The 21,787-nt window shown below is 38.4% G+C and overlaps 4 protein-coding genes and 1 pseudogene across 5 annotated transcripts; 3 read left to right on the top strand and 2 right to left on the bottom strand.

Annotated features, from left to right (window-relative positions):
- Positions 1-268: 268 nt before the first annotated feature.
- LOC137749522 (transcription factor MYB35-like) lies at positions 269-2,168 on the top strand. The gene is made up of 3 exons (XM_088689671.1): positions 269-484; positions 597-726; positions 1,263-2,168. The coding sequence occupies exons 1-3, from the start codon at positions 352-354 to the stop codon at positions 2,077-2,079; spliced, it is 1,080 nt and encodes a 359-aa protein (XP_088545797.1). The 5' UTR covers positions 269-351; the 3' UTR covers positions 2,080-2,168.
- Positions 2,169-3,753: 1,585 nt separating this feature from the next.
- On the bottom strand, positions 3,754-6,566 carry LOC137708497 (uncharacterized). The gene is made up of 9 exons (XM_068447589.2): positions 6,189-6,566; positions 6,014-6,094; positions 5,539-5,877; positions 5,306-5,441; positions 5,042-5,204; positions 4,733-4,861; positions 4,358-4,552; positions 4,142-4,264; positions 3,754-4,046 (listed from the first exon to the last, which is right to left on the bottom strand). The coding sequence occupies exons 1-9, from the start codon at positions 6,331-6,333 to the stop codon at positions 3,936-3,938; spliced, it is 1,422 nt and encodes a 473-aa protein (XP_068303690.2). The 5' UTR covers positions 6,334-6,566; the 3' UTR covers positions 3,754-3,935.
- A 1,905-nt stretch (positions 6,567-8,471) lies between these two features.
- Positions 8,472-10,806, top strand: LOC137709270 (uncharacterized; annotated as a pseudogene). The gene is made up of 8 exons (XR_015958593.1): positions 8,472-8,687; positions 8,785-8,882; positions 9,215-9,316; positions 9,396-9,500; positions 9,804-9,942; positions 10,131-10,243; positions 10,322-10,378; positions 10,539-10,806. The product of XR_015958593.1 is annotated as an uncharacterized LOC137709270 (transcript).
- Positions 10,807-13,780: 2,974 nt separating this feature from the next.
- On the top strand, positions 13,781-15,209 carry CLE25 (CLAVATA3/ESR-RELATED 25). Its single transcript, XM_088689412.1, has 2 exons — positions 13,781-14,172; positions 14,967-15,209. Exons 1-2 carry the CDS (start codon positions 13,919-13,921, stop codon positions 14,998-15,000), a joined length of 288 nt encoding a protein of 95 aa, XP_088545538.1. The 5' UTR covers positions 13,781-13,918; the 3' UTR covers positions 15,001-15,209.
- Positions 15,210-17,735: 2,526 nt separating this feature from the next.
- On the bottom strand, positions 17,736-20,010 carry LOC137707848 (inactive LRR receptor-like serine/threonine-protein kinase BIR2). The gene has a single exon (XM_068446776.2). It carries the CDS (start codon positions 19,836-19,838, stop codon positions 18,033-18,035), a length of 1,806 nt encoding a protein of 601 aa, XP_068302877.2. The 5' UTR covers positions 19,839-20,010; the 3' UTR covers positions 17,736-18,032.
- Between the last annotated feature and the right edge of the window lie 1,777 nt (positions 20,011-21,787).

The following is a 21,787-nucleotide window of genomic DNA, read 5'->3' as shown; positions in this document are numbered from 1 at the left end:
CCAAGCGGCCTTAGATTTGTTGTGCTTGTGCCTTAACCAAATAATTCATCCAATTTGAACCAGCTGAGAGAGAGAGAGAGAGAGAGAGAGAGAGAGAGAGAGAGAGAGCATAGGTTTGTGATGTCATGTTAAACCGTTAGTTTTCTGAGAGATGAAAATTATCATGCAATTCTGGTTAATTGAGAGCCTATTAGCATGCATTCCTTGCCCTCTTCTCTTTGCCAATTTCTTTCCTCTTTTTAAATAACACTTGCAAAGCTTAGAACTTGCATCACCATTACATAATTATAATCTCTCACCTCTCTCTCTCTCTCTCTCTCTCTCTCTCTCTCTCTCTCTCTCTCACACACAATGGGAAGGCCGCCTTGCTGCGATAAATCGAATGTGAAACGAGGACTCTGGACTGCCGCGGAAGATGCAAAAATTCTTGCATATGTATCGAAACATGGTGTCGGAAATTGGACATTGGTTCCTAAAAAAGCAGGTCCAGTTTTATGCTTAACTTATTTAATTGCTAACCGAAGTGCCCGTTTGATAACTATTTCGTTAGTTTGTCCGATGTTTAAAGATTATGTGTTTGCATGGTTTGTCTGCAGGACTCAACAGATGCGGGAAGAGTTGCAGGCTTAGGTGGACTAATTACCTGAGGCCTGACCTCAAGCATGACAACTTCACTCCTCAAGAGGAAGAGCATATCATTAACCTTCACAAGGCCATCGGAAGCAGGTGGAGTTGATTTCTTTGTTTACTTTTCTCCTTTTCATATGAGTGTTGTTGTCAATACCACAAGCAAATACAACCGTTTACAAACTTTTAGCCAAAAAATCGAATTGATGGACACAAACAAACAGTGAGCCGTACATAAATTGAGGTTTAGTGTCCCTTTAATGTATATTTAATATCAATCCATTTAAATTTTTTATGAAAAATTTGTAACCGCTTTTATGTGCACATATTTCCTTAGAAAAATTAACCAAAAGATGTCTCTTTTAAGTAGATAAAATTAAAATGCCAAGAGATTAATCAAGATTGACATGAGAAAAGTAAGATTCAAAGATCTGATTTGGCCTTATTGAATGGATTTCAAACACTCTCTCTAACTCTAAAGCCTGATGACATGTTTACTTGCTTAAAATGAGAATCGAAATTATTCTGATTTCCGACCTTTTCATATCTACAAGCAAATAAATATTGGAATTATTCACATTATTAACTTCCTATGCGTTTACTAACAAATGCAATACTCGTTTTATGCAATGCAGGTGGTCTCACATTGCAAAGCAACTACCAGGAAGAACAGACAATGACGTCAAAAACTACTGGAACACCAAGCTCAAAAAGAAGCTTTCCAAAATGGGAATCGACCCTGTCACCCACAAACCCTACTCCCAGATCCTCTCCGACTACGGAAACATCAGCGGCCTCCCAACCGCTGCCGGAAATCAATTCTCGTACTTCTTTAAGCTCTCGAATAGGGCATTCGCACCCGAACCAGAGCCTTCTTCCGGCATCACAGGAATCCCATATACCCGTGTGATGATGAACCCTAATATTAATGGACAGGGATCAGAGCACAATTCCTGTGATAGCACACTTTCACTTGGCTTTTTGGCTCATCGGTTTCAAGAGAGTGTGCAAATTGAGCAGCCACACTTTTTAAATGAAATAACCTCCTCTTGCTCCTCATCATCCTCTCCTCGTGCCACAGATCACCAATTAATTTCTCAACCAACTTACGCGTGCCGGGAATCACAGGAGGCTCAGGTTACGCCGTCTTCTTCTTCGTTTAACTGGAGTGAGTTTCTTCTGCAAGATCCTTTTGCATCAGCTGATCCTTTGAAGCAAGAACAAGATTTGCATAACGTGGTGATGTCATCTTTAGAAAACCCTAAACTTGGAGTGCAAGGCAACTCTGATGCAATTGAGGGATGTGATTTTGAAGGTCAGAGGAACAATGGCTTGCTTGAACAGCAAGCTTCTTCGTCTTCCATGAGCTCGTTTGTGGAGACTATCTTGGATCAAGACAGTGAGATGCAGGCAGCTTTTCCTCAACTTTTGGATGCTTCTTTCGATTATTAATTAGTAGTTAAACCTTTTTTTTGATAAGACGATATCCTATAAACTATGATTACTTACATCTGCATTAATGAAGTTAATTTCTAGTCTCAGTTTTAATATGTTACGTTAATTACGTGATGAAATTATCTATATTACTTTTCACTTGCCACCAAGGATCAGACCACAATAATCCATATGAAATTATTTAAGGTTGAGGGAGAGAAAAAACTACTTTCCTTTGTCATCATTTTAAAGTAATTTTCTACAATTAACCATATTTGACGAGAGATTATTGGATAGTATTAGAATATGATCACGTTTTATTATGGGTGGATTATTGTGATATTTTAACCTGAGGCATAAACTCGTCATCCACTCATTATAACGTGAACTAACAAGTTACCAAAACCAAGGAGAGATGATAGTCGTAACATGAACGACTTTTTAGTTACTCGTTAAAAAATTCTTGTGTAATATTGAAATGTGGACAGTATTTGAAATTTCTTTGATACTAGAAAGATATGGAAAGGAGGGGGTTGAAGTTTTAGACTTTACCCCATATCGGAGACACTTTTAAATTTTAGCTAAAATTGATATATTTTATCGATATTTTTGACATATAAATTAAATATCGGAGAAACTCTTGTATTTCGTCTAAACTAATGTTTACATTTCCGAAAGTTTCATTTGAAATTTCCATATTTTTTTTAACAAATTTCCATCATTTCTATCGAGGACAACCAATATCGATATCAATATATCCTTCGATATTTTCGTAAATTTGCATATCGATATTTCCATCGATACCAATATTTTAAATGTTGAATGTTGTACGCATCATAGTAATGTAATTGCATCTAGAATACCATAACCACTTAAAAACCACTATTTGATATTTCCAAGTCACTTAATGAAAACTCCTCTCGCTCTCGAATAAAATTGTGGCTGTAATTACGGGTAAGTGACCACAAACTCAAAACAAGAAACTGTTTTGTTAGTTAGAAAAAGGAAAGCCTTTTAATACCATCCTCCTCCCAGTCAAGGAAGGGACCGAAACAAGACGGACGAGCACAAAGCAAGACGGAGACAGAGACAGAGTATCGATCAATGACTGCGTTGCAGAGATCGGCGACTTCATTCCGAAGGCAGGGCTCCTCCGGCCTCATTTGGGAGGATAAGATTCAAGTCCTCGAAAAAAAGCCAACTCTGAAGGTCGCTATTTCGATTAACAAAGGTGACGGGGAAGAACATCCAAATCCAGACGAAGGATTTCGAGAAAGAAAGGATGCCGATTCACATTCCTCACCAGATTCATCTTTACGTTCTAAGCCTGAACAAAATGTTCATAAATGTTCTTTGTCTACCGTTTTCGGGCGATGTATGAGGCCACCTGTATCGTAGTTGGATCTTCGTTTCATAAGTACCTCACGACGGTAGATTTGAATGAAATCTATATTTCTTACTTTCTTACCATGAACATCTGGAAAGATGAAATTATCGATCATCAGCACGCAGATAAAAGAAGCAGCTTCAAGATACAATCAGTGGATTTAAATGGAGGGGAGGGAATGAGACCTGTAGATGCAGCAGGAGGAGGTGAGGTGAAGATGCTGGCTCTTGCTCCGATTTATAGCCAAACCCGTTGCTGCCAAGAAGCTGCATACAGAAACTGCAAGCATACTGGACACGGAAGTATGAATAAAATTTTATGTTCTCTTTATTTCACTCTTCCTGCTGAAACTGTACATTCAAAATTCTATATACATACAAATTGAAGATGCTCAAAACCAAGATTTTGAGACTCCATATGTTCTCGGACTAGTTAACTTGTTTTTCTGTTATTTATCGATTTGAAAAACTCAAGTATTGTGTTGGGATTACAGAAACTTTTGATTCAGAACCCCCGGTAATGATTTATTATTGTAGTCAACTTCGTTCAACCGTATGCAGCATAACAAATGCTCCGGCAAGTCTTCTGCTTTGTTCCCCTATTTGAAATTCACAATGCATAGCACAGATTAGGTGTCGATCTTAAGTATGAGGTAAATACGCCAAGCTCAGATTTATGAAATATATTGTTTACCTGAATTGTGAGACCAAAATCCAATATCGTCAGCTTCATTCTTTCGTGAAATGCTTCAATACCTTTTCTCGAGATGTAGCTGAATCTATGCATATCCAAATCGATCTCGAAGTAGTTTTCTCCCTGTATGAGTATGATTGGAGGGAAAGAAAGGTTAAATGGATATGGTGCGTTTTCTGATAATTATGCAGGTGGAGAATCGAAACCAAAACTTACCAAGTAAAATTCATGCTGAGGACGTGAAAGAACAGGTTTTTCATTGTAAGCATTCATTAGCTTCTTCTCGGCTGTGCTTAAATGAAGATCCTCCAAATTTGCCACTCGGCCCAAAATTTTCAATCTTTCCCTGAAGGGTGCAATTGTATCGACAGGGAATCCTCTAACTCTCTCCACTTCATCATTGATTAACCTCTGTCAAGATATTAACCAAGACACAATAATTAATTAGCTATACATACTAAATCAACCTAATGAGCGAGTCACGAGTCTGCCATGTGATGCAGCATATTTTCAAGAAAACCAAACTTCGTAACTTTATTTCTACATGTTGAAAATCAGGAACGGCCACAGCTAGAGTTTCAAGCAGCTTACAGTGATACTTTCACGGAAATGAGGAGGAAGCTCCTTCGAATAAGTTTCAGAAATCTTATAATACATAACCAAGTTCATTCCTTCTCCATCACCATCGCCTATGAAAAAATTGGCTGGATAAAGTGGTATCTGTAGATAGAAGATTCACATAGAATTTGAGAAAAAATTACAAAGAGCGTTTAGCATAAGAAGAAAAACTATTCCCAAACATGGAGGACAAACAGATTATGAACATACCAACAGGTTTAGCACGGAAACAAAATAAGATGTAAAAAGTTCAGGAAAATAAGTTTGTGAAGGAATAGGCACCTGAACATTTACAACAAGAATAGAAGGGACATCTCCGGTGGTACTCGCAACCGGAAGTTTCACAAATCGAGCAATGTGATCAATCTTTTTCTGAGATACGAAAATATCAGCGGCAAAAGGATAAAATGCAGCGCAATTCTGAGCAATTTCTTTCTTCTTATCCCTGTTAAGCAAATGAAGAGTTGATACAAACACAAATCAGACAGATTATTCCGAGAGAAAAAAAGAAAGAGATCAATTCTATTGAAAGTACGAAGCTCTCACCTAAGATAATTTTTACCCCGGACTTTGAAAGTGTTTGGCTCGAGAGGTGACCAACAATCTGGCATTCTCTTCTCAATGGGACAGTACGGAATTGTAGAACCGGCTAGTGGTCTTGTCGCAAGCGATCTCGGTGAAACTAACACAAACAGGGAAGATTAAGATCAGCTGCCAGTCCACATTGTTAAGTTGCATCATAATACTGACAAATGGGCAAGTCCATGGGCAACACTCACGTAATGTGGGGGTGTGATCAACTGCAACTGCAGCTGCAGCAGAATGCCCTTCCCTCCATTTAAACGAAAGGACTTTCCTCCTCAAACTTGGCGTGGCCGTGGTTATTCTTTTGTCGCCCGACAGGCTATTGGAAGGACGACAAGGCAAGCAAGAATTTTGAAGAATCCCACAGTGATCCAGTCCCTGCATTCTGTCCCCTCCGCCATTTTCGTCCATGCTCTCCTCCGCAGACACAGCGGAGGTGGAATGCAATGGCGGCGGTTTCTGTGCCTGCCGAGAAAGACCTCTCGGTGACAAAACACTCAACGCACTTTCCGACTCGTTTAATGACATCACATCTGCATATTAAATCAAACCAACCCAGTTCTTAACTTCTACTCTTGCCTAAACTCGCTTAACTTCGATGGCATATTGCTGAACAATTATTTGAAAAAAAAAAAAATTTAATATACTGAAATTGAGAAATGATAATACCATCATAAACACTATAAAAATCGTCATCTCGCTCTGACTCGATCGCCGAATTTGCATCAAAAAACGCCCCATCCATACTTCCTGCTGGTCAGAACTCATCCAATTAAATTAAATCAAAACAGAAACAAATAAAATAAAAAGTAAACCCGCACCAATCAAAGAGTAAATTAAACACCTTGGAGTGTAGGAACGGAGCGATCGGAGGACGACGAAACGCGCCGGCGAATGACTCGTCTCTGGCGGCGGCCGCCGCCATTCTTCTTTTTCTTCTTCGAGAATCCGAAACAGCAGCCCTTCGGCCTCGAAACACAAGCTCCCATTTCCCCAAAACTAAATTTTCTCGCTTTCCAATTGGGCAACTTGTGCTTCCACTGCTCCTCCTCCTCCTCCTCCTCTCAGTTCCTGATCGATCGATCAATTAAAATTAATTAAATACTTAATTAATTAATTAATTAATCAAGATTCGAGGCCTCCTTCTCGCTCGCTTGCGACTTCGGAACTGGGCAAAGTTGGAGTCTTTGTGACGCCCGGGGAAATGTCAATTATGCGGAACGCAAAAGTGACTAATTTTTAATTATAAATTGGATTTTAATTTTGGCAACAGTCGGGCTCGGGTAGTTGGTGGGACAGTTCAGTTTCTGTGACGCGCTCTTCCCACCTTCGAAATCGACGGCTGAGATGATGCCGCGTGGCGAGCTGATCGTAATGGGTAGACTCCGTGCTTGCATTGCTTATATATGTAGCACGTGTCAGCTTCATGTCGTTTCAGAATCATAACTTCCCTTGTTCAAATAAACAAGTCAACAATTTCGGCGACGTTCTACTTTTAGTATTTGTGGACAGAAATCATCTTCGGATTTCGCTGTCGAGAGTTTAGGAATCAAACAAATTTAAATAACTCAAATTGTTCGATGGTTGTCACTAATTCATTCCAAAACCTTAGATTTCTCTTTTACACTAACTAAGGATTAGAATTTTCTGATTTTTAAGTTCCGAACACTAAGGTCATTTCTAATCGAAGGAGGATCAAAAGGCTTCCTTTAGCCATATAGCTCTGCAAGAACTTATATTTTAATGAACTATGTCAGGCCATGGGCCAAAGGACTATAGACCAAATATAGCCCTTTGACAAAAAATCATCTTCAACTGAGGGGGCCAAAAGGTCGTAGGCCAAATATAATTTATTATTTTAATTGAATTAATATAGTTACTTAAATTAAACTACCATGTTAAAATAAGGTTTTTAGACATATTTTGAGTGTTACTTGTTACCAAATGAACAAACCTCTAGATTTCTTATCTTTATATAATCTCAATAATTTTTTTGATAGGATTTCGAGGGACGCGTATTGCTAACGTGAGTAACTCTCAAGATTTCTTATATTTATGTAATCTCAATAATTTTTCGAATAGGATTTCGAGTGACACTTATCGCTAAAGTGAGTAACTCTCCAGATTTCTTATCTTTATATGATCTTAATAATTTTTCAGATAGAATTTCGAGTGCCAGGTGTCGATATATAATTGGTTGTGTAAATTTTAGATATGATTCTTATTTATGTGGCACATCTCATCTTCAGTTTCCAATGTTAATAAATTGGCTGGATATTGGGGTAAAATTCACACAACTCCAAATACCTTCACTTGTTTGAGAACTACCCTTAACACTATCTTCTGATACCCATCTATGAGCCCTGCAAATGTCGTCATCTTCTTTTCGAGTCCAAGCCCCTCATTTCATTGCAGATGTGGCCATTTGAAAATTATTGAAAAAATTAAAGGTAAGATTATTGGAAGAGGTAAGAGAATAGAATGTGAAGAATTGAAATAAAATGAGGTAACCGTTGGGATTCAAACGGGCTGAGCTGGAAGGCTAGTAAAATGTTAAGCTTGACATTCTGGCACTGGAAAGCCAGGTTATAGGGTTGGCTGCTCTTGGCCAGCCCTTTGGCCGGTTCTCCCATTTTTGCCAGGGTGGGAATCACGAGCCATTTTGCTTAGCCCTCAGTTGGAGACGGTTTTCGTGTCAAAACGGGCTATTTTTAGCCCTATGGCCCTTTGGTCGGGTCAGTTGGAGATGACCTAAAGGTCTAGAGAGGATCCAAATTCAATACATGTCAATAACTGTCTCGATAAAACCAATTATTATAGTATACGAAATGTTGTAATTCAAGAAAAACAAGCTTAAGCCTGTATTCCTCTAACAAAATTAACACTTAGTTGAGTTGCAAATGACGCTTTACTGCAATCTCGAAAAGTAAAAATGTTTATGCATTATAGTACGAGTTCGGTTTCCACCAATTTTTCTCATAATATTTAATAATTTAATTTAATCTATTGACGTTATTGTTTGTTAAAAAAAAAAAAAAACGCGTAATTGAGCTACTATAGGCCCAGCTCAATAGCCCACACGTAGGCCCAGCTCGTATTCAGCCCAAGAGAATAAAGGATGCTTGTTTCTGATAACTTGAGAGACGAAGTGAGGAGCTCTCACTCTACAGTCTACGGCTTGTGGTGGAGCTCAGACAGAGCGGCAATGCGGTTTCATCTCCTCCGATTCTCTCCCCATTCCGAATGAATGTAACAGCTACGGAATTTGGCTCGCCCTCTACCACTCCTCTCATCAATTTCTGCAACAATCGACGACAATCGCCCGTCGTCGTCCTCGCTTCCAGTAAACCTCATCATTTTTATACGACTCAGTTCATCGGATCGAAGTTTCGTCCTTTTTCTTAGAAATTTGAACTTTTTAGTTGTGTTAATGGCTGCAGAATCGGAGAAGGAATCGTGGAGCGAGGCCAAGGGAGTGTTGATGGAGCAGTACGGTTTCAACCCCGACGAGGCCTTATCTCCTGAGCCCTCTCCAAACGTACCTCTCTCTCTTCCGTTAATCTGTTTGATTACTATTGGTTATATATGTATATATATATATATATGTGTGTGTGTGTGTGTGTGTGTGTGTGTGTGTTTACGTTTGGAAATTGGAACGTTAGCGGCGTTAGGGGAATAAGTTGCTTACTGTATGCAATTTCTCCAAATTTTGTGTCTTTTTCTTACAATTTTTAATGCAAGTTAAGAACACGTTTAGCTGCTACTTGTTGATTAGCGAAATGGCGGTATACAATAACATGTTTGTCTGTTGGAAATAGTGAAATACCGATTTATTAAGATTTCTCGAGTCTAAGGTTGCAGCCAATGTAGGTGCTTGGAGGAAAGGCTCGGAGAATGAAGTTGCCATCTCCAAAGGGTATGGATGTGCGCCCGATGATGGAGGTCGTGAAAGGTGCAGCCTCCTGCAGGTAAGTAAGTCTTTTGTCCACGACACGTGCTTGTAAATTTGACATTTGTGCTTGTAAATTAATATTTGTGCCAAAAATCTTAGGCTGCTGGGGGTTGTCCTGCATCTTTAAGGCCTGGCCGTTGGTTAGATTTGTACAGTGGTACTGGATCGGTTGGAATTGAAGCTCTTAGTCGAGGATGCTCTGAGGTACCATTGATAAATTAGTTCATATCTCCTGCTACTACAAAAATCTTGAATCTTTGTATTATAGTTTTATGTATGTACTTTGGCTCTCAACTCATAGCTGAAGTGCTGAACCTACAACAGTCTAAAGTAGTTGTCTAGTTTGAAGTGAAGTTGGGTTTTAATGTGGAATCTCCAACAAAAAGTTTTGTACAATGCATTTTTTTTCTGTTTTTGTTGTACTTTGTAGCATGTTTCTCTCATCTCTTTGGGTCAAGGAACATACATCTTTATGGATTTCCTACCTTTTACAATTACCAATTCCAGGTACATTTTGTTGAGATGGATCCATGGGTCGTTTCAGATGTTTTACGTCCAGATTTGGAATGGACTGGGTTTCTTGATGTGTCAGTTATACATACTGTTCGTGTTGAAAAATTCATGGAACGTGCACAGAAACTTGCAGGTATGTGTTAATACTCTCTCTCTCTCTGTAACATAGACAAAGGATGAGTGCTGATTAGAAGAGACTTCATTGTGCAAAAACATTGTCATAATCTTATATTCGTCTTGGTCATATTTCTTACAACATATGCACCATATTTCATGTTCTTTTTATATCCAATCATTAAAATAAAATTCAATTTCCTGCAGGTAAAGAACCATTTGATTACATTAGTGTTACCCCTCCATGTATGGAAGTTGACTATGCAGTACTGATGGATCAAATATCAAGTTCGGACCTAGTTGGAGAAGATACCTTTATAGTAAGTTGTGATTTTCTATTTTTGTTATTGCTTATGTTTTTGCCAGTTCTTCATTAAGCTTCCAAATTCACGGTCTAGGTAGTTGAGTACCCACTAAGGACTGACATGCTGGATTCATGTGGATGCCTTGTGAAGGTAATGCAAACTATCAGCAGTTTTACTATTGATAAAGCATTATGAAATGTGAGATCATGATAGCTATCCTGACCACATAACTATAGAATGTTTGGGATGGGTTTTTACTTGCTAATCTCTTTCATATGAAACTGCAGATAACTGATCGATGGTTTGGCAGGACACACTTGGCTATTTATGGACCCAAGTGGACCCAGAAGAAGAAGAAAGAAAAGTCACTTCGAGGAGCAGCAGTAGAAGTTTGACAGAAGTCTATCTATGGGAGGGGGCGCATGGAAACTGAAATCTGAAACTATGATGATTTTTTAGATAATGCAGTTGCACATTCTCTAATGCTATGTCGAGACACAATGAACTAGTAACTTTGAGTCATGCTGCATCAGCTTTAATGAACTTGCATGGTAAATTGCTGTTTCATGGGCAGTATATATGAGTTGTGTTTTCCACATGGTCCCATAGATGTAACATATTATGTATATGTCCATATTGTTACATCTCTCTCATTTTTGGAAATTGGACCTATATATTGCAGCTGCAGGTTAAAGACTTCGCTGATAAATTAGAGTTTCCTGGACGATCAACAAATGTTAAAAGATGAGTTAAACTTTTTCATGTTAAAGCTGAGTTTTGTCGAGAATGTAAGAAATCAGAAACTAATTTTGTATATATTTCTTTAATTGGAAATTTAACTGTGTAGGTGTATTCCTAAGTATTTATCTTCTCCCATATCTGAGTTGCTCAAATTATTAGGTCTTATAGCCAACTTATCATTTGGTTTTGCTTCAAATAATAACTTTGTAGGTGAATGCAAGATGTATGTATTTATGTTCTACATAGCCTATCTACTTATACTATCGTCTTATGATTCCCAAAATGTTTGTTGATTTGTATCAAAACATTTCCTTTAGAATTTCTTTAAAAATTGGTATCCTCTATTTTCTTTTGAACCCTTGCTGATATGATGTTGGCATTATTTTATTCATATTGGTGTGTGGTCTTACTCCATTCAAGGCCGGCAATCGAGGTCCAGAAGAGCGCATAGCATCTTAGTATAAAATTGGTTGACCCCACTAAATGATTTATGCTTCTAAGATCTAAGGTGAAGCAAATACTTTTGACTGAATCTCTTGATTTTACTGGGCCCTTGAAAGCACATTATATGTTCACCTAATAGAGGTGGCAGTATCTAAAAGTACAAATTTCATAAAGAGAGGTGAATTTTGATCAAATGACGAATGGTGGCCCTTAATAAATGCTTTGAGTTTTGTAATTGCAAGTTTGATTTTCTGTTTCTCTGAAAGCACAAAGAAGTTGCGTATGGAGTGGGGGAAAACTAGTAGAATTCAATAAGGGTTTATTATCGGACATGTAGGGTACACTTGTTGTGGACAGAATACTAACTTTGAACTAGGTTCATGCCTTCATTGGGGGATGAGGTTTGGATTTATTGTGACTTGTTAATCTCATTTGTATGTCAGATTGATTAGTTCACTCAGACTCACATGGATATCACAAAAAACTAACATTTTCTGACTGGATATATTTGCAGAATTGAATAGACAAATGTCTCAAATTCAAGTCAAGATCAGTATTTAAATAATATCGGATAGGTACCTTTCTGGTAGCATTTCTTTATCTGTCACTTAATAATCGTCTCTCGGGCAAGCTTTTGTACACATCAGTTTCTGTAAGTAGTGACCATGGATAAAGTTCAGTAATGTGGTATCATCGTCAGATTTCGTAAAACACCACTAGTTTTTTTTTTTCAGGTTTCAATGTTTCTGATTCCTCAATTAACTGTCACTCTCAGGTTGTATTCTTAAAATGCTAGGGTTGTTGCTGACATTGATGAGTCTGATGGGAAATTCCCTATTATTCCCTTCTCATTGTTATGATTAATAAGAAAGTAGATTTTGGAAATGTACTTAAGAAAGTAGATTTTGGAAATGTACTTGTGTGTTTGCCTCTACAGTTTCTATCTTTGTTATGTATTACTGAATTTAGTAGGGTAATTATGTGCTCACATATCTTTTATTCAACTCTTATTACTCTACAGGCTTTTAAATTTTGCACATCCGCATGCATATGAATAAAACTAGTTCAGACTGTTACGAGATCATCCTTACTTGAAGACGCTTGAGAAGTAGGTAGAGTAAGCTTTTGTGATACATTGTATATCATATATTCATTTGACTGACTGATGTCGAGTAGTGTTGCAACTGACTAGGGGACAGACAAACCTTATGGTCCTGTAATGAATTGATTGCATCAAAGTAATTACATAATTGATAGCTTAATTGATAGTTCTAAAGCATTTACCCTCATTTTAGTGGGACTTTTAAATTCTGTTTGGAAATTTCACCTCATTTTGAGGGCATATTTGGAAAATTATGCCTAGGCGACTAAGACAGGTACATTATCAAGTCCAAAATACATTGATCTGAAGCTTAGTGCCAATCCAATTTGGTATTGTTTTGTTTGAACGAAAAGTAGCATATGAACTTTCTTTTTATTATTAATTATTACTTTATTACAGACAACCATATGTCGAGATCCTTACTAAGCAAGAAAACTCTCAACCGTAGCCAAAGTTTTAGCCTGACACCTTTCTGTTGATTAATATTATTATCATTGATATCATTTGGTTTTTGTTGTTTGGGTGAAGAATGTGGGTGAGGCCGTTTAAATAATGTGAGATTAGTTTAATTCAGTTAAGAAGTCAGGGGTTAGCTTGTACTCTGGAGCCAAGTATTCATCATAGGTGGGGAGGGAGGAGTTTGTCTGCAGCTACCATATAGGGTAGCTGACTCAGACTGTAGGACCAGCGTGTGGTTGGGTGGGACCAAATACAGGGGGACCCGACTCTGTTGTGGGGAGGGTTGGACAGGTTACGTGGTCCAGCAATCGGATCCAAGATTTTTCCGGTAGAGGGGAACAAGCACACCAGTAAGCAGGGGGTTCCAACTTCCTCAGTCCCGATTGTATATAATGGGGTAGGTCTAGGCTCTATGTCTTTTAGAAACTTGGGAGTACATAAGGATTAGGAGGATAGTGAGCCCCAATTAGCTGCACGACACAAACTAAAGCAGAGAAAGAGGGTTCAAATGGACCCATTCAACACAGAAAAGGGTTAGAATAACGAACTTTTCTGTTTATTATTCTCCGCTTATTCTCTCTCTCTCTCTCTCTCTCTCTCTCTCTCTCTCTCTCTCCACTCACACTCATAGATACACATCTCATACAGCGCCTTCTTGTATGAGCCTTTAAATAGAACCAACAACTCTACCCGCCAAGTTACAACCTAATCATTTGTTCTATTCTGTTCTCCTTTTTGTTCTCTCTCTCTCTCTCTCTCTCTCTCTCTCTCTGTGTGTTTCCATTTGTGCTTGCTTGTCTGAGAGTTCATCTTTGTCCTCTCGCCACAAGCATTGGTCTTTTGGTACATTCTTTATCTTGGTTAGAAATGACTGGCCATCAGGTGTGGTCAGAAAGCCAGTAGGTAAAACTTAAAGTCGGAGGGGGCTAAGGGGAGACATATACATGGAGAGTCGCAGGAAGGTTTTAAGAGCTCTGTTTGGAGCTCTTCTGCTTCTGGTTGTCTTCTTGTTTTTCCTTGCTGGAATACTTGTAAACCGCAGTGCCCAAAAAAAACCAACCGTTACAGTTTCATCCACTAAAATCTTCAAGCATTGGAAGTTGATTGGAAGAGAGAAGCATGCTGTTGTCTGGGACTCCACCTTTATCTACGTGAGCAAAAGAAGAGTGCCAAATGGACCTGATCCCATTCATAACAGGTACTTTCATTTTCCCTCGTCAATTTGTACTAGTATATTTCTCTCTCGCACAATAATGTCTGCTGCATGCTTAAAGCTGCTTAAATACGAGGGAAGGGGACATGCATACTGAGACTGAGGAGAGAGACTTCCCTATACCCCGGGATGCCACTGTGGCGTCCCAGATCAATAATACAATGCTGTGTGGGGAATTTAAAACTCATGGCATTGTATCATTGGTCCAGGAAACTAAAATGGCATCCTGGGGTGTAGGTAAGTCCTTCAGTAGACAAAGATCCAAAAGAAAGAAAACCAATATAAGGAAAAGCCAGATCACATCAATTGGAAAGAGAATATATTGTTTCCATAAATTACGTTTCATATGAGACGTGACGGTGAACTTTATTAACCGGCTTTGAAATCAACACTGAGCAAAAGAAATTGATATATTTATTATATATGTTAAATAGAAGGAACTTATATTTCAGATTATATATGGAAATTGATGATTGTCTCCATCTTTATCAAAAGCTTCTTTATATACCAAGCTTTCTCTTATTTTTATAAGGAACACATAAAGGCCTTGGAGAAAGAAGAAGACAACTTTTGTTGTGGGACGGAACATAAAGAACTAGCTTCTCCTTTTTCTTTTACTAATTTTGTTAATTTATTTAAAATGTTCATCCGCTCTTTTTTCCCGTAAGAATTCAAGATTAATCGGGATATTAATTGTAATCTTAAGTATGATAGAAGACCATGGAGCCCCCACATTGTTTGCCTCTCGTATTTTAGTGCTTTCCTTTTTGTGTATACAGGAGAGCAGAGAAGACTAGACAACCACCTACATGAGCCTAGGCGTGCGGAGTTTTGAAGCATCAGAACTCGAGCAGGAGGCATGTACAATAAGTTAATTATATATCTGCATTCTGCATTTTATTTATCCTTCAGTTCATTATCGTTTTCCCTGCCCGGTAGGAATTAGGACTTGTGGAGTGATTAGTTACTAGATTTTTTAGGAGAAAGATAAGCTTAAGCTCACTAGTTTGATCGATTTCCAAGTTCCGAGCATTGTTGCAGACTCACTGTAGAGTTGTTCATGGGCATGGAAAGAAGCCAAAGCTTATCTCAAACCAAATATACACGTTCAAGAATCTTGAGAAAGATAAGAACTTTTGAATGTATCTCGATTATGTTTGCTTAAAATGTTTTGGAGACACGTTAATGGAGTGGATTTCACTTTTGTATTGAAAAAAACCAAGTAGATATACTCTAGTACCACCCGATGTGAGAATTAGCCTAGTCAGATAGCTCTATTGAAGTCTTGGCCCCCTCGCATGATATATATTGATGTCACTCGAAATATGCACTCACGTGATGATGTGAATATCTCTCTCGTCACGTGATCCCACACGAGACATATTGGAGTGGAGTGGGGCTCGTAACTTGCGTGACTCATTCGTCATTCATCTCTTTGCTTTCTAATAGTTAGGCCCTCTTCAAGTGGCTTTTGTTGTTTGTGTTTCCCACGTAAAGCAATTCCCTTCCACTAAAGGTTCCCATTAGGTTCCCATTTCCCTTTTTTTTTTTTTTTTTTTAATTTATGTTTGAAAAGAAAGATGTTGAACGCACGGGGCGTGAGCTTGTTTAAGGGCGTTCACTGCTGCACCTGATATCTAGGCTTCCAATCGAATCCCTTCCTTTAATGCGTATTATCTCCCAAAAAACAAGGAAAGTATAACATAAAGCATAACCCACCAAACGTAAATGAAAACGAAAAAAAAAAAAAGAAAAAAAAAAAGGAATTTAGAAAAGAAAAGGAAAAAAAAGAGAAAGTGCTTTGAATATGCAAAGTGAAAACGAAGGAGCTTAAAAATGTGGTGTTTGCTTTTACTTTTGCTTCCTTTTGTGGCTTGATTTTGATTGATTCGAGAGGGCAGGGGAGGACTGGGTCCAAAAGTGAACGAGTGAGATTCAAAATTACGGTCCTTTTCTTTGTCGCATGGGAGACAGACTCCTCTCCCCTCCCTTCGAGAAAATTTTCAGTATACCGAAAACACGGTCGAATGCATCAACTGACATAGTACAAGTGGTTAAATTTTTTTTTTTTCTTTAAGTATTCAACCACTAATATTATGATACTTGATATACTACGCCATGTTTCTTGCACACTAAAAATTATCTCTCTTCCGTGCAGTGCATTTCCCTAACCTTTGCGTTAAAAAATCAAGGCAGTAAAAAGATTAGATTTTTCCCTTCAAACTATTCCAACCAAATTACTTTTTCACTGGCTTAAGATATCGGTTTTGATATCAATAATTAATTACGAAATTCGGGTCACTAATCATACTTAAAAGCAATGCTAGAACACTCACACTATTTTTTTTTTTTTTGAACAATATTATCTACACTAAAGGGGAGGGGTGGGCTTAACCTTACAATGAGCTAAGCAATAATGTGATTCAAATTCGTCTTTGACGAGAATCAAACCGAAGACCTCTCACTTGCAAGTGAAGAGGAATATCATTAAGTCGTAGTACTAAGTAGCAAAACAATCACACTACTTGAACACACAAAATTGACGGCATTGTTGCCACTCTTCTAAATATAGAGGTGGGCTACGCGGCATTTAGTACCATTGCATGTAGGATCCACCTGTATTAAAGAGTGACCAATGTGACCAGTTATGCAAAAGAAATCTTGCATAATTGTTGCTAAATGTGAGTGGTTGGTGGTTCAGTTGTCTTATTGGTCGACCAGTTACTCACACCTCGTTGCTATCGCGTAGGATTTGTCCCGCTCTAAATATACCCAAGTGATGCTCTCTAATCCTTTACCTGCTCCATATGTTTTAAGCGTAAGCTTGTTGTAAGTCCGGGGAAACGAATGACCGATCCACAAGTTCCATCCCTGCTCGGCGAAAAAAACTTGCACATCCATGGTTGTGCGCAGTTTTTCTCCTGCTCGACGCTGATCTACCTAAATAGTTGTTAAACTGAAACCATCAATCTGCAAACCCCATGTTGCTCCGGTACCAGTTGGTATTTATACCGGTATAAAGAACTCGGAAGTGGAAAAGAATAACCGGACAAATTGGAACATCAATATTTCTGTGAAAACCGACGTTTTCATCACTGAAAGCACCTCCTAATGAGCAGCTCAAAACAAGTAGAAAGCCTCAGTCTGCATCGAACAGGTCCAGCTTGGTTGTCTGCTCGGTTCTAGCTTAGCGCCTAGGTCAGGCTCAGTTCTATAAGGTGCAGTTCAAGCCTATAAACTATCCACCAGTCTCTTAGCCAACACATAAATGGATCATAAACACGGTTAATTTCTTTACGAGTGAAAGGAAACTGATCCTTGGAAGCAAAACAAAATCTTGTTTAAATCATAAACACAGTTAATACGAAGGGAGGTTGTAAGCAGTTTAACGCAGTAGAATCAGCACGTAACACAAAATCTTGTTTAAATCTGAACAACGAGAAGCTGAAGGTCACGGTAGTCTATGGAGTCTAGCACGATACAGAAAAGCTTGACATCCTGAAAATTTTTCGTCGTGTGAAGCAGTAAAAGTAGCACATCAAAACAGATTGAGCAGATAGAAGGCAAGGATTTAACTGTTTGCATATAATATATTACACTAGAAGTTCCGTTGTCATCTTTCGTTCCAATTTTCCATGGCGAAGAACTGGAAAGCATATTGTAAATATCGCTGGATCTCTAACAAAAAAAATTCGTGGGATGCAGGACCTATAGCGTGTTTATTGGATTATACAGCTAAACATCGTACGATTAACATATATGAACCTTATAATAAATTACCTCGATATGGAATTCTGCAACCATTTGTCATCTCTCTCCGTTTTATTTGAGTTTAAGCGGAATCCTTATTCCTTATCTGGATTGCGAAAAAGCAATGGAAACTCGTCGTCTTGTTCACTGAAACTGTGTTCTTTGCTCATACTCTTCAATGCATGGTAAACCTGGTACATAGACCACCTGTCCTTAGGCCGAGAAATCACACAACTACTAGCAATCTTCAGAAACTGCAAAATTTCCTCGTCATGCCCTTTTCCGATGAGAGCTTTATCGATGGCATCCTTGGTTCGACCAGAACTAGAGAGACGAGTCACCCAATCCACTACACTACCCTTGAAACCGTCATCAGCAGTGCTGACTTCGAGAGGCTTTTGCCCGGTTGCCAGCTCCAGAAGCACAATTCCAAGTCCATAAACGTCCCCTTTCAGTGAAGCAACCAGAGTACTCGGATACTCTGGAGCTACATAACCAAGTTCTCCCAAGTCACCGTTAACGAAACTGCTCTCCTTAGAATCAGAAGCTGTGAGCGTTGCCAATCCAAAATCCATTATCCTAGCATCAAAATCCTCGTCGAGGAGGATCACATTGGAGCATATGTTCTGATGCATAATCGGAGGTTGGCAACCGTGGTGAAGCCAAGCAAGTCCCCTGGCAGCACCCAAACCGATCCTAAACCTAGTCGACCAATCCAATCCCTCACCACTTAAGTGCAACAACGAATGCAAAGTCCCACTCGACAAGTACTTGTACAACAAAAGCTTCTCCTCCTCCACAATGCAGAACCCCAAAAGTGGGGCCAAATTCGGATGTCTAAGTTGTCCTAACCGGTTCATCTCCAATCGAAACTGCTTCTCACCAAGCTTACAAGCCCTAAGCCGCTTAATGGCCAGCGCCGACCCATCAGGCAGCAGAGCCTTGTAAGTTGTCCCTGTCCTGGTCGACATGATCACATTTTCCGGGCTAAAATTATTGGTAGCCGTCATCAAATCCGCCAACTTAACCTTCACAAGTGGCTTCTGAAACAAGGAAACCTGAGTAAGCTTATGAGCCCTCAACCTCTCAGCCCAATCCTCCCTCCCAACACCATAACCTCCCGTCCTCCGCCGCTTACTCAGCCTCAAATGGTACCACCACCACAGCCCCAAAAAAGCCAGCAAAGACGCCGCCGCGCCAAAAATTCCGGCAGCAATTATAATAGTAACACTCTTCTTGCTCAGACCACCACACTTCGACCCGAGAGGCCCGCCGCAAAGCCCGCTGTTCCCGGCAAAATCCGCCTTATCAAACCCGTCGAAAAACGAAGGGATAGACCCCTTCAACTTATTATTCGCCACTGAAAACGTCTTAAGCCTACCCAAGCTAGAAAATTCATAGGGAATCGGACCCGAAAGCTTGTTATCCGAAAGGATCAGAATGTTCAGATACTCACAGTGCTGCAGGTCCGGCGGGATCACGCCGGAGAAGTCGTTCCCGGACAAATCGAGGGTCACCAAAAACGGCAACCAATCGCATATATTCTGGGGAATCGGCCCGGAAATCTCGTTCCCGCCGAGATCCAGCTTCGTGAGGCTGGCGCAGTACTCGATATCCCTCGGGACCTCGCCGGTGATCTCCATGTCTCGGAGCTCCAGACTAAAGATCCGATTCTCCCGATCGTTCCAGCAGGTGACGCCGACGAAATCGCAGATGAATCCGACGGTGTGGTTCCTGAAATCCCAAGACGCCAGGTTTCCGAGCGGGTCATTCAGCGACTGCTTCAGCCCCTGAAGGCACCTCACGTCGTCTTCGACCACGGCGGCGTAAGAGCCGAAATGGGTGCTCACACAGCCCCATAACAGTACCGGAATCCAAATCCTGGCGATGCGGGAATCCATATCCGGGCAATTCAGCAGGAAAAACAAATTGTGGGTTCTTCTTGGTGATGTCTGAAATGCTCAAAGATCCGAACTTTTCAGTCAACTTTGCACGTATGAATTGAATATGATACTTCTTGGTCAAATTTGTTTCATATTATAACTACATGCGCTTATTTATTCGTGTTTTCTACGTTTTCTCCTCTTGCGAGCCTAAACGGGCGAAATGACGAAACCAACCCCCCGAAATTGTACGACATCATCTCAAAAGAATTCAACTACCATTGTGATTCCTAACGTCGTTTTCATTTCAAAGCCTCACTAAGGCAAGCTTAGACTCATGTGACATTCTCCTATCTACAGTGAGAAACTGGTAAGAGTGGCGCTCGACACACACTTGTTTTTACATTTAACATACTCCTCTTAGTTTTTTCGTCATAGATTGAATGAATTGAAAAAAAATCAATGAACAAAATTTAACCAGAGTGTGTGAAAAGTAAAAATAAATATGTGAATAGCATTACCTAACTATAATACTACGAGAAATTTGTAAATGACTCATTTTATATAAAATTTATAAATTTTTTCACATGCATTTACAATGCCTATGAATGTCATTTCCAGTCCCTTAATATTTTATAATTTAGCCTTAATTCCTTAAGATTCGAAAAATTCTTGATTCAAACATAGTCTAAATGTCACCATAGCATCCAAAATCAATAGTGAAATTTTATACGCAAAAGTTTTGACACATGATGTCGTTATTCTAATGTGACATTTCAACAAATATGTATAAGTCATTCCCCTAATGTTAAAACTTAGAAACATTCACAATAGAATAAGTTTGACGTACAAATGTTTGATCTAACCAATTAATTGAGTCAACTAAAGGGAAAATTAGAATACCCTACATCTTTTCTACAGTTGTTAGATTCAATATTCATCCCTTTTAAAGAGTTGATTAAGGTGCTTGATCAATTGTCACCTCAATAATTTTCTTTTCATTTAATTTCTATGTCATTAATTTAAATGCATTTATATAGAAGCATAAATTAGCTTAGGAACTAATTGCCTATAATATAGGAATTTAATTTTGAATCCCCTTCTACGCATAAAATGATATTTTTATTAAAACAAAATTTTAATTAACTAATTCCTCATTTTCTTATTATCAGTATTTAAAAAAAAATTCTCTTTCTATTAAAAATGTCTCAATAAAAAGTCTTCAATATATATTTTTTTCACGTATAGATATATAAAAAATATACTTAAAACTTATGGTACATTTAAGAACAAAAGTATCGACTTTTGGTACGTTTATATTTCAAATGTACCGAAAAACCAAATGTACCAAAAATTCAAATGTACCATAAAACCAAATGTACCTATTGTTATGTAACCCTTTTGGTACGTTTAGATTTCAAATGTACAGAGAAACCAAATGTACTAAAATTTCAAATGTACCATAAAACCAAATGTGCCCATTGTCAGGTAACCATTTTAGTACGTTTAGATTCCAAATGTACCAAAAGACCAAATGAACAAAAAATCATAAATGTACCACAAAACCAAATGTCTTTATTAGATAACCCTTTTTGGTACATTTACATTCCAAATGCACCGATAAATACAAAAAATTAAATCCACTATAAAACTAAATGTGTCCATATTATAGGTAACTAGATGTAGCTATATAATCAAACAAATCTTTATTATGTGTTGGGTCTTCTAAATAATAAAATCTAACAATTTTTTTTTATAAATATTCTACTATATTCACAAAAAAGTAAAAAATATAACAAACAATAAAAAAAATTGCATAGAGATGGATAATAAATGCATAAATATAGGGATAATAGGGAAAAAAAATGAAATGTCTAGGAGAAGTCGTGAAAAACTAAAATTCTAAACAAAATTGAATTTATGTGAAAAATTGAAATTAATAACCAAAATTTTAGAAAAATGTTTGA

This window comes from Pyrus communis, chromosome 17, assembly GCF_041283825.1.
Source record: "Pyrus communis isolate YQ-2024b chromosome 17, ASM4128382v1, whole genome shotgun sequence".
Taxonomy (NCBI): Eukaryota; Viridiplantae; Streptophyta; class Magnoliopsida; order Rosales; family Rosaceae; genus Pyrus; species Pyrus communis.
The sequence above is the reverse complement of the archived record's forward strand: the minus strand, read 5'-3'. Positions and strand labels throughout refer to the sequence as shown.

What these genes read in the sequence shown, in the direction of transcription:
- LOC137749522 (XM_088689671.1), top strand. Translation starts at nt 352, where the DNA reads ATGGGAAGGCCGCCTTGCTGCGATAAATCGAATGTGAAACGAGGACTC. An exon ending in ATTGGTTCCTAAAAAAGCAG is followed by an intron (nt 485 to 596) that starts GTCCAGTTTTAT and finishes GTTTGTCTGCAG; the next exon opens with GACTCAACAGATGCGGGAAG. An exon ending in CACAAGGCCATCGGAAGCAG is followed by an intron (nt 727 to 1,262) that starts GTGGAGTTGATT and finishes TATGCAATGCAG; the next exon opens with GTGGTCTCACATTGCAAAGC.
- LOC137708497 (XM_068447589.2), bottom strand. Translation starts at nt 6,333, where the DNA reads ATGGGAGCTTGTGTTTCGAGGCCGAAGGGCTGCTGTTTCGGATTCTCG. An exon ending in TTCTTGTTGTAAATGTTCAG is followed by an intron (nt 4,862 to 5,041) that starts GTGCCTATTCCT and finishes TTCTATCTACAG; the next exon opens with ATACCACTTTATCCAGCCAA. An exon ending in ATTTTGGTCTCACAATTCAG is followed by an intron (nt 4,047 to 4,141) that starts GTAAACAATATA and finishes AATTTCAAATAG; the next exon opens with GGGAACAAAGCAGAAGACTT.
- CLE25 (XM_088689412.1), top strand. Translation starts at nt 13,919, where the DNA reads ATGGAGAGTCGCAGGAAGGTTTTAAGAGCTCTGTTTGGAGCTCTTCTG. An exon ending in CCTGATCCCATTCATAACAG is followed by an intron (nt 14,173 to 14,966) that starts GTACTTTCATTT and finishes TTGTGTATACAG; the next exon opens with GAGAGCAGAGAAGACTAGAC.
- LOC137707848 (XM_068446776.2), bottom strand. Translation starts at nt 19,838, where the DNA reads ATGGATTCCCGCATCGCCAGGATTTGGATTCCGGTACTGTTATGGGGC.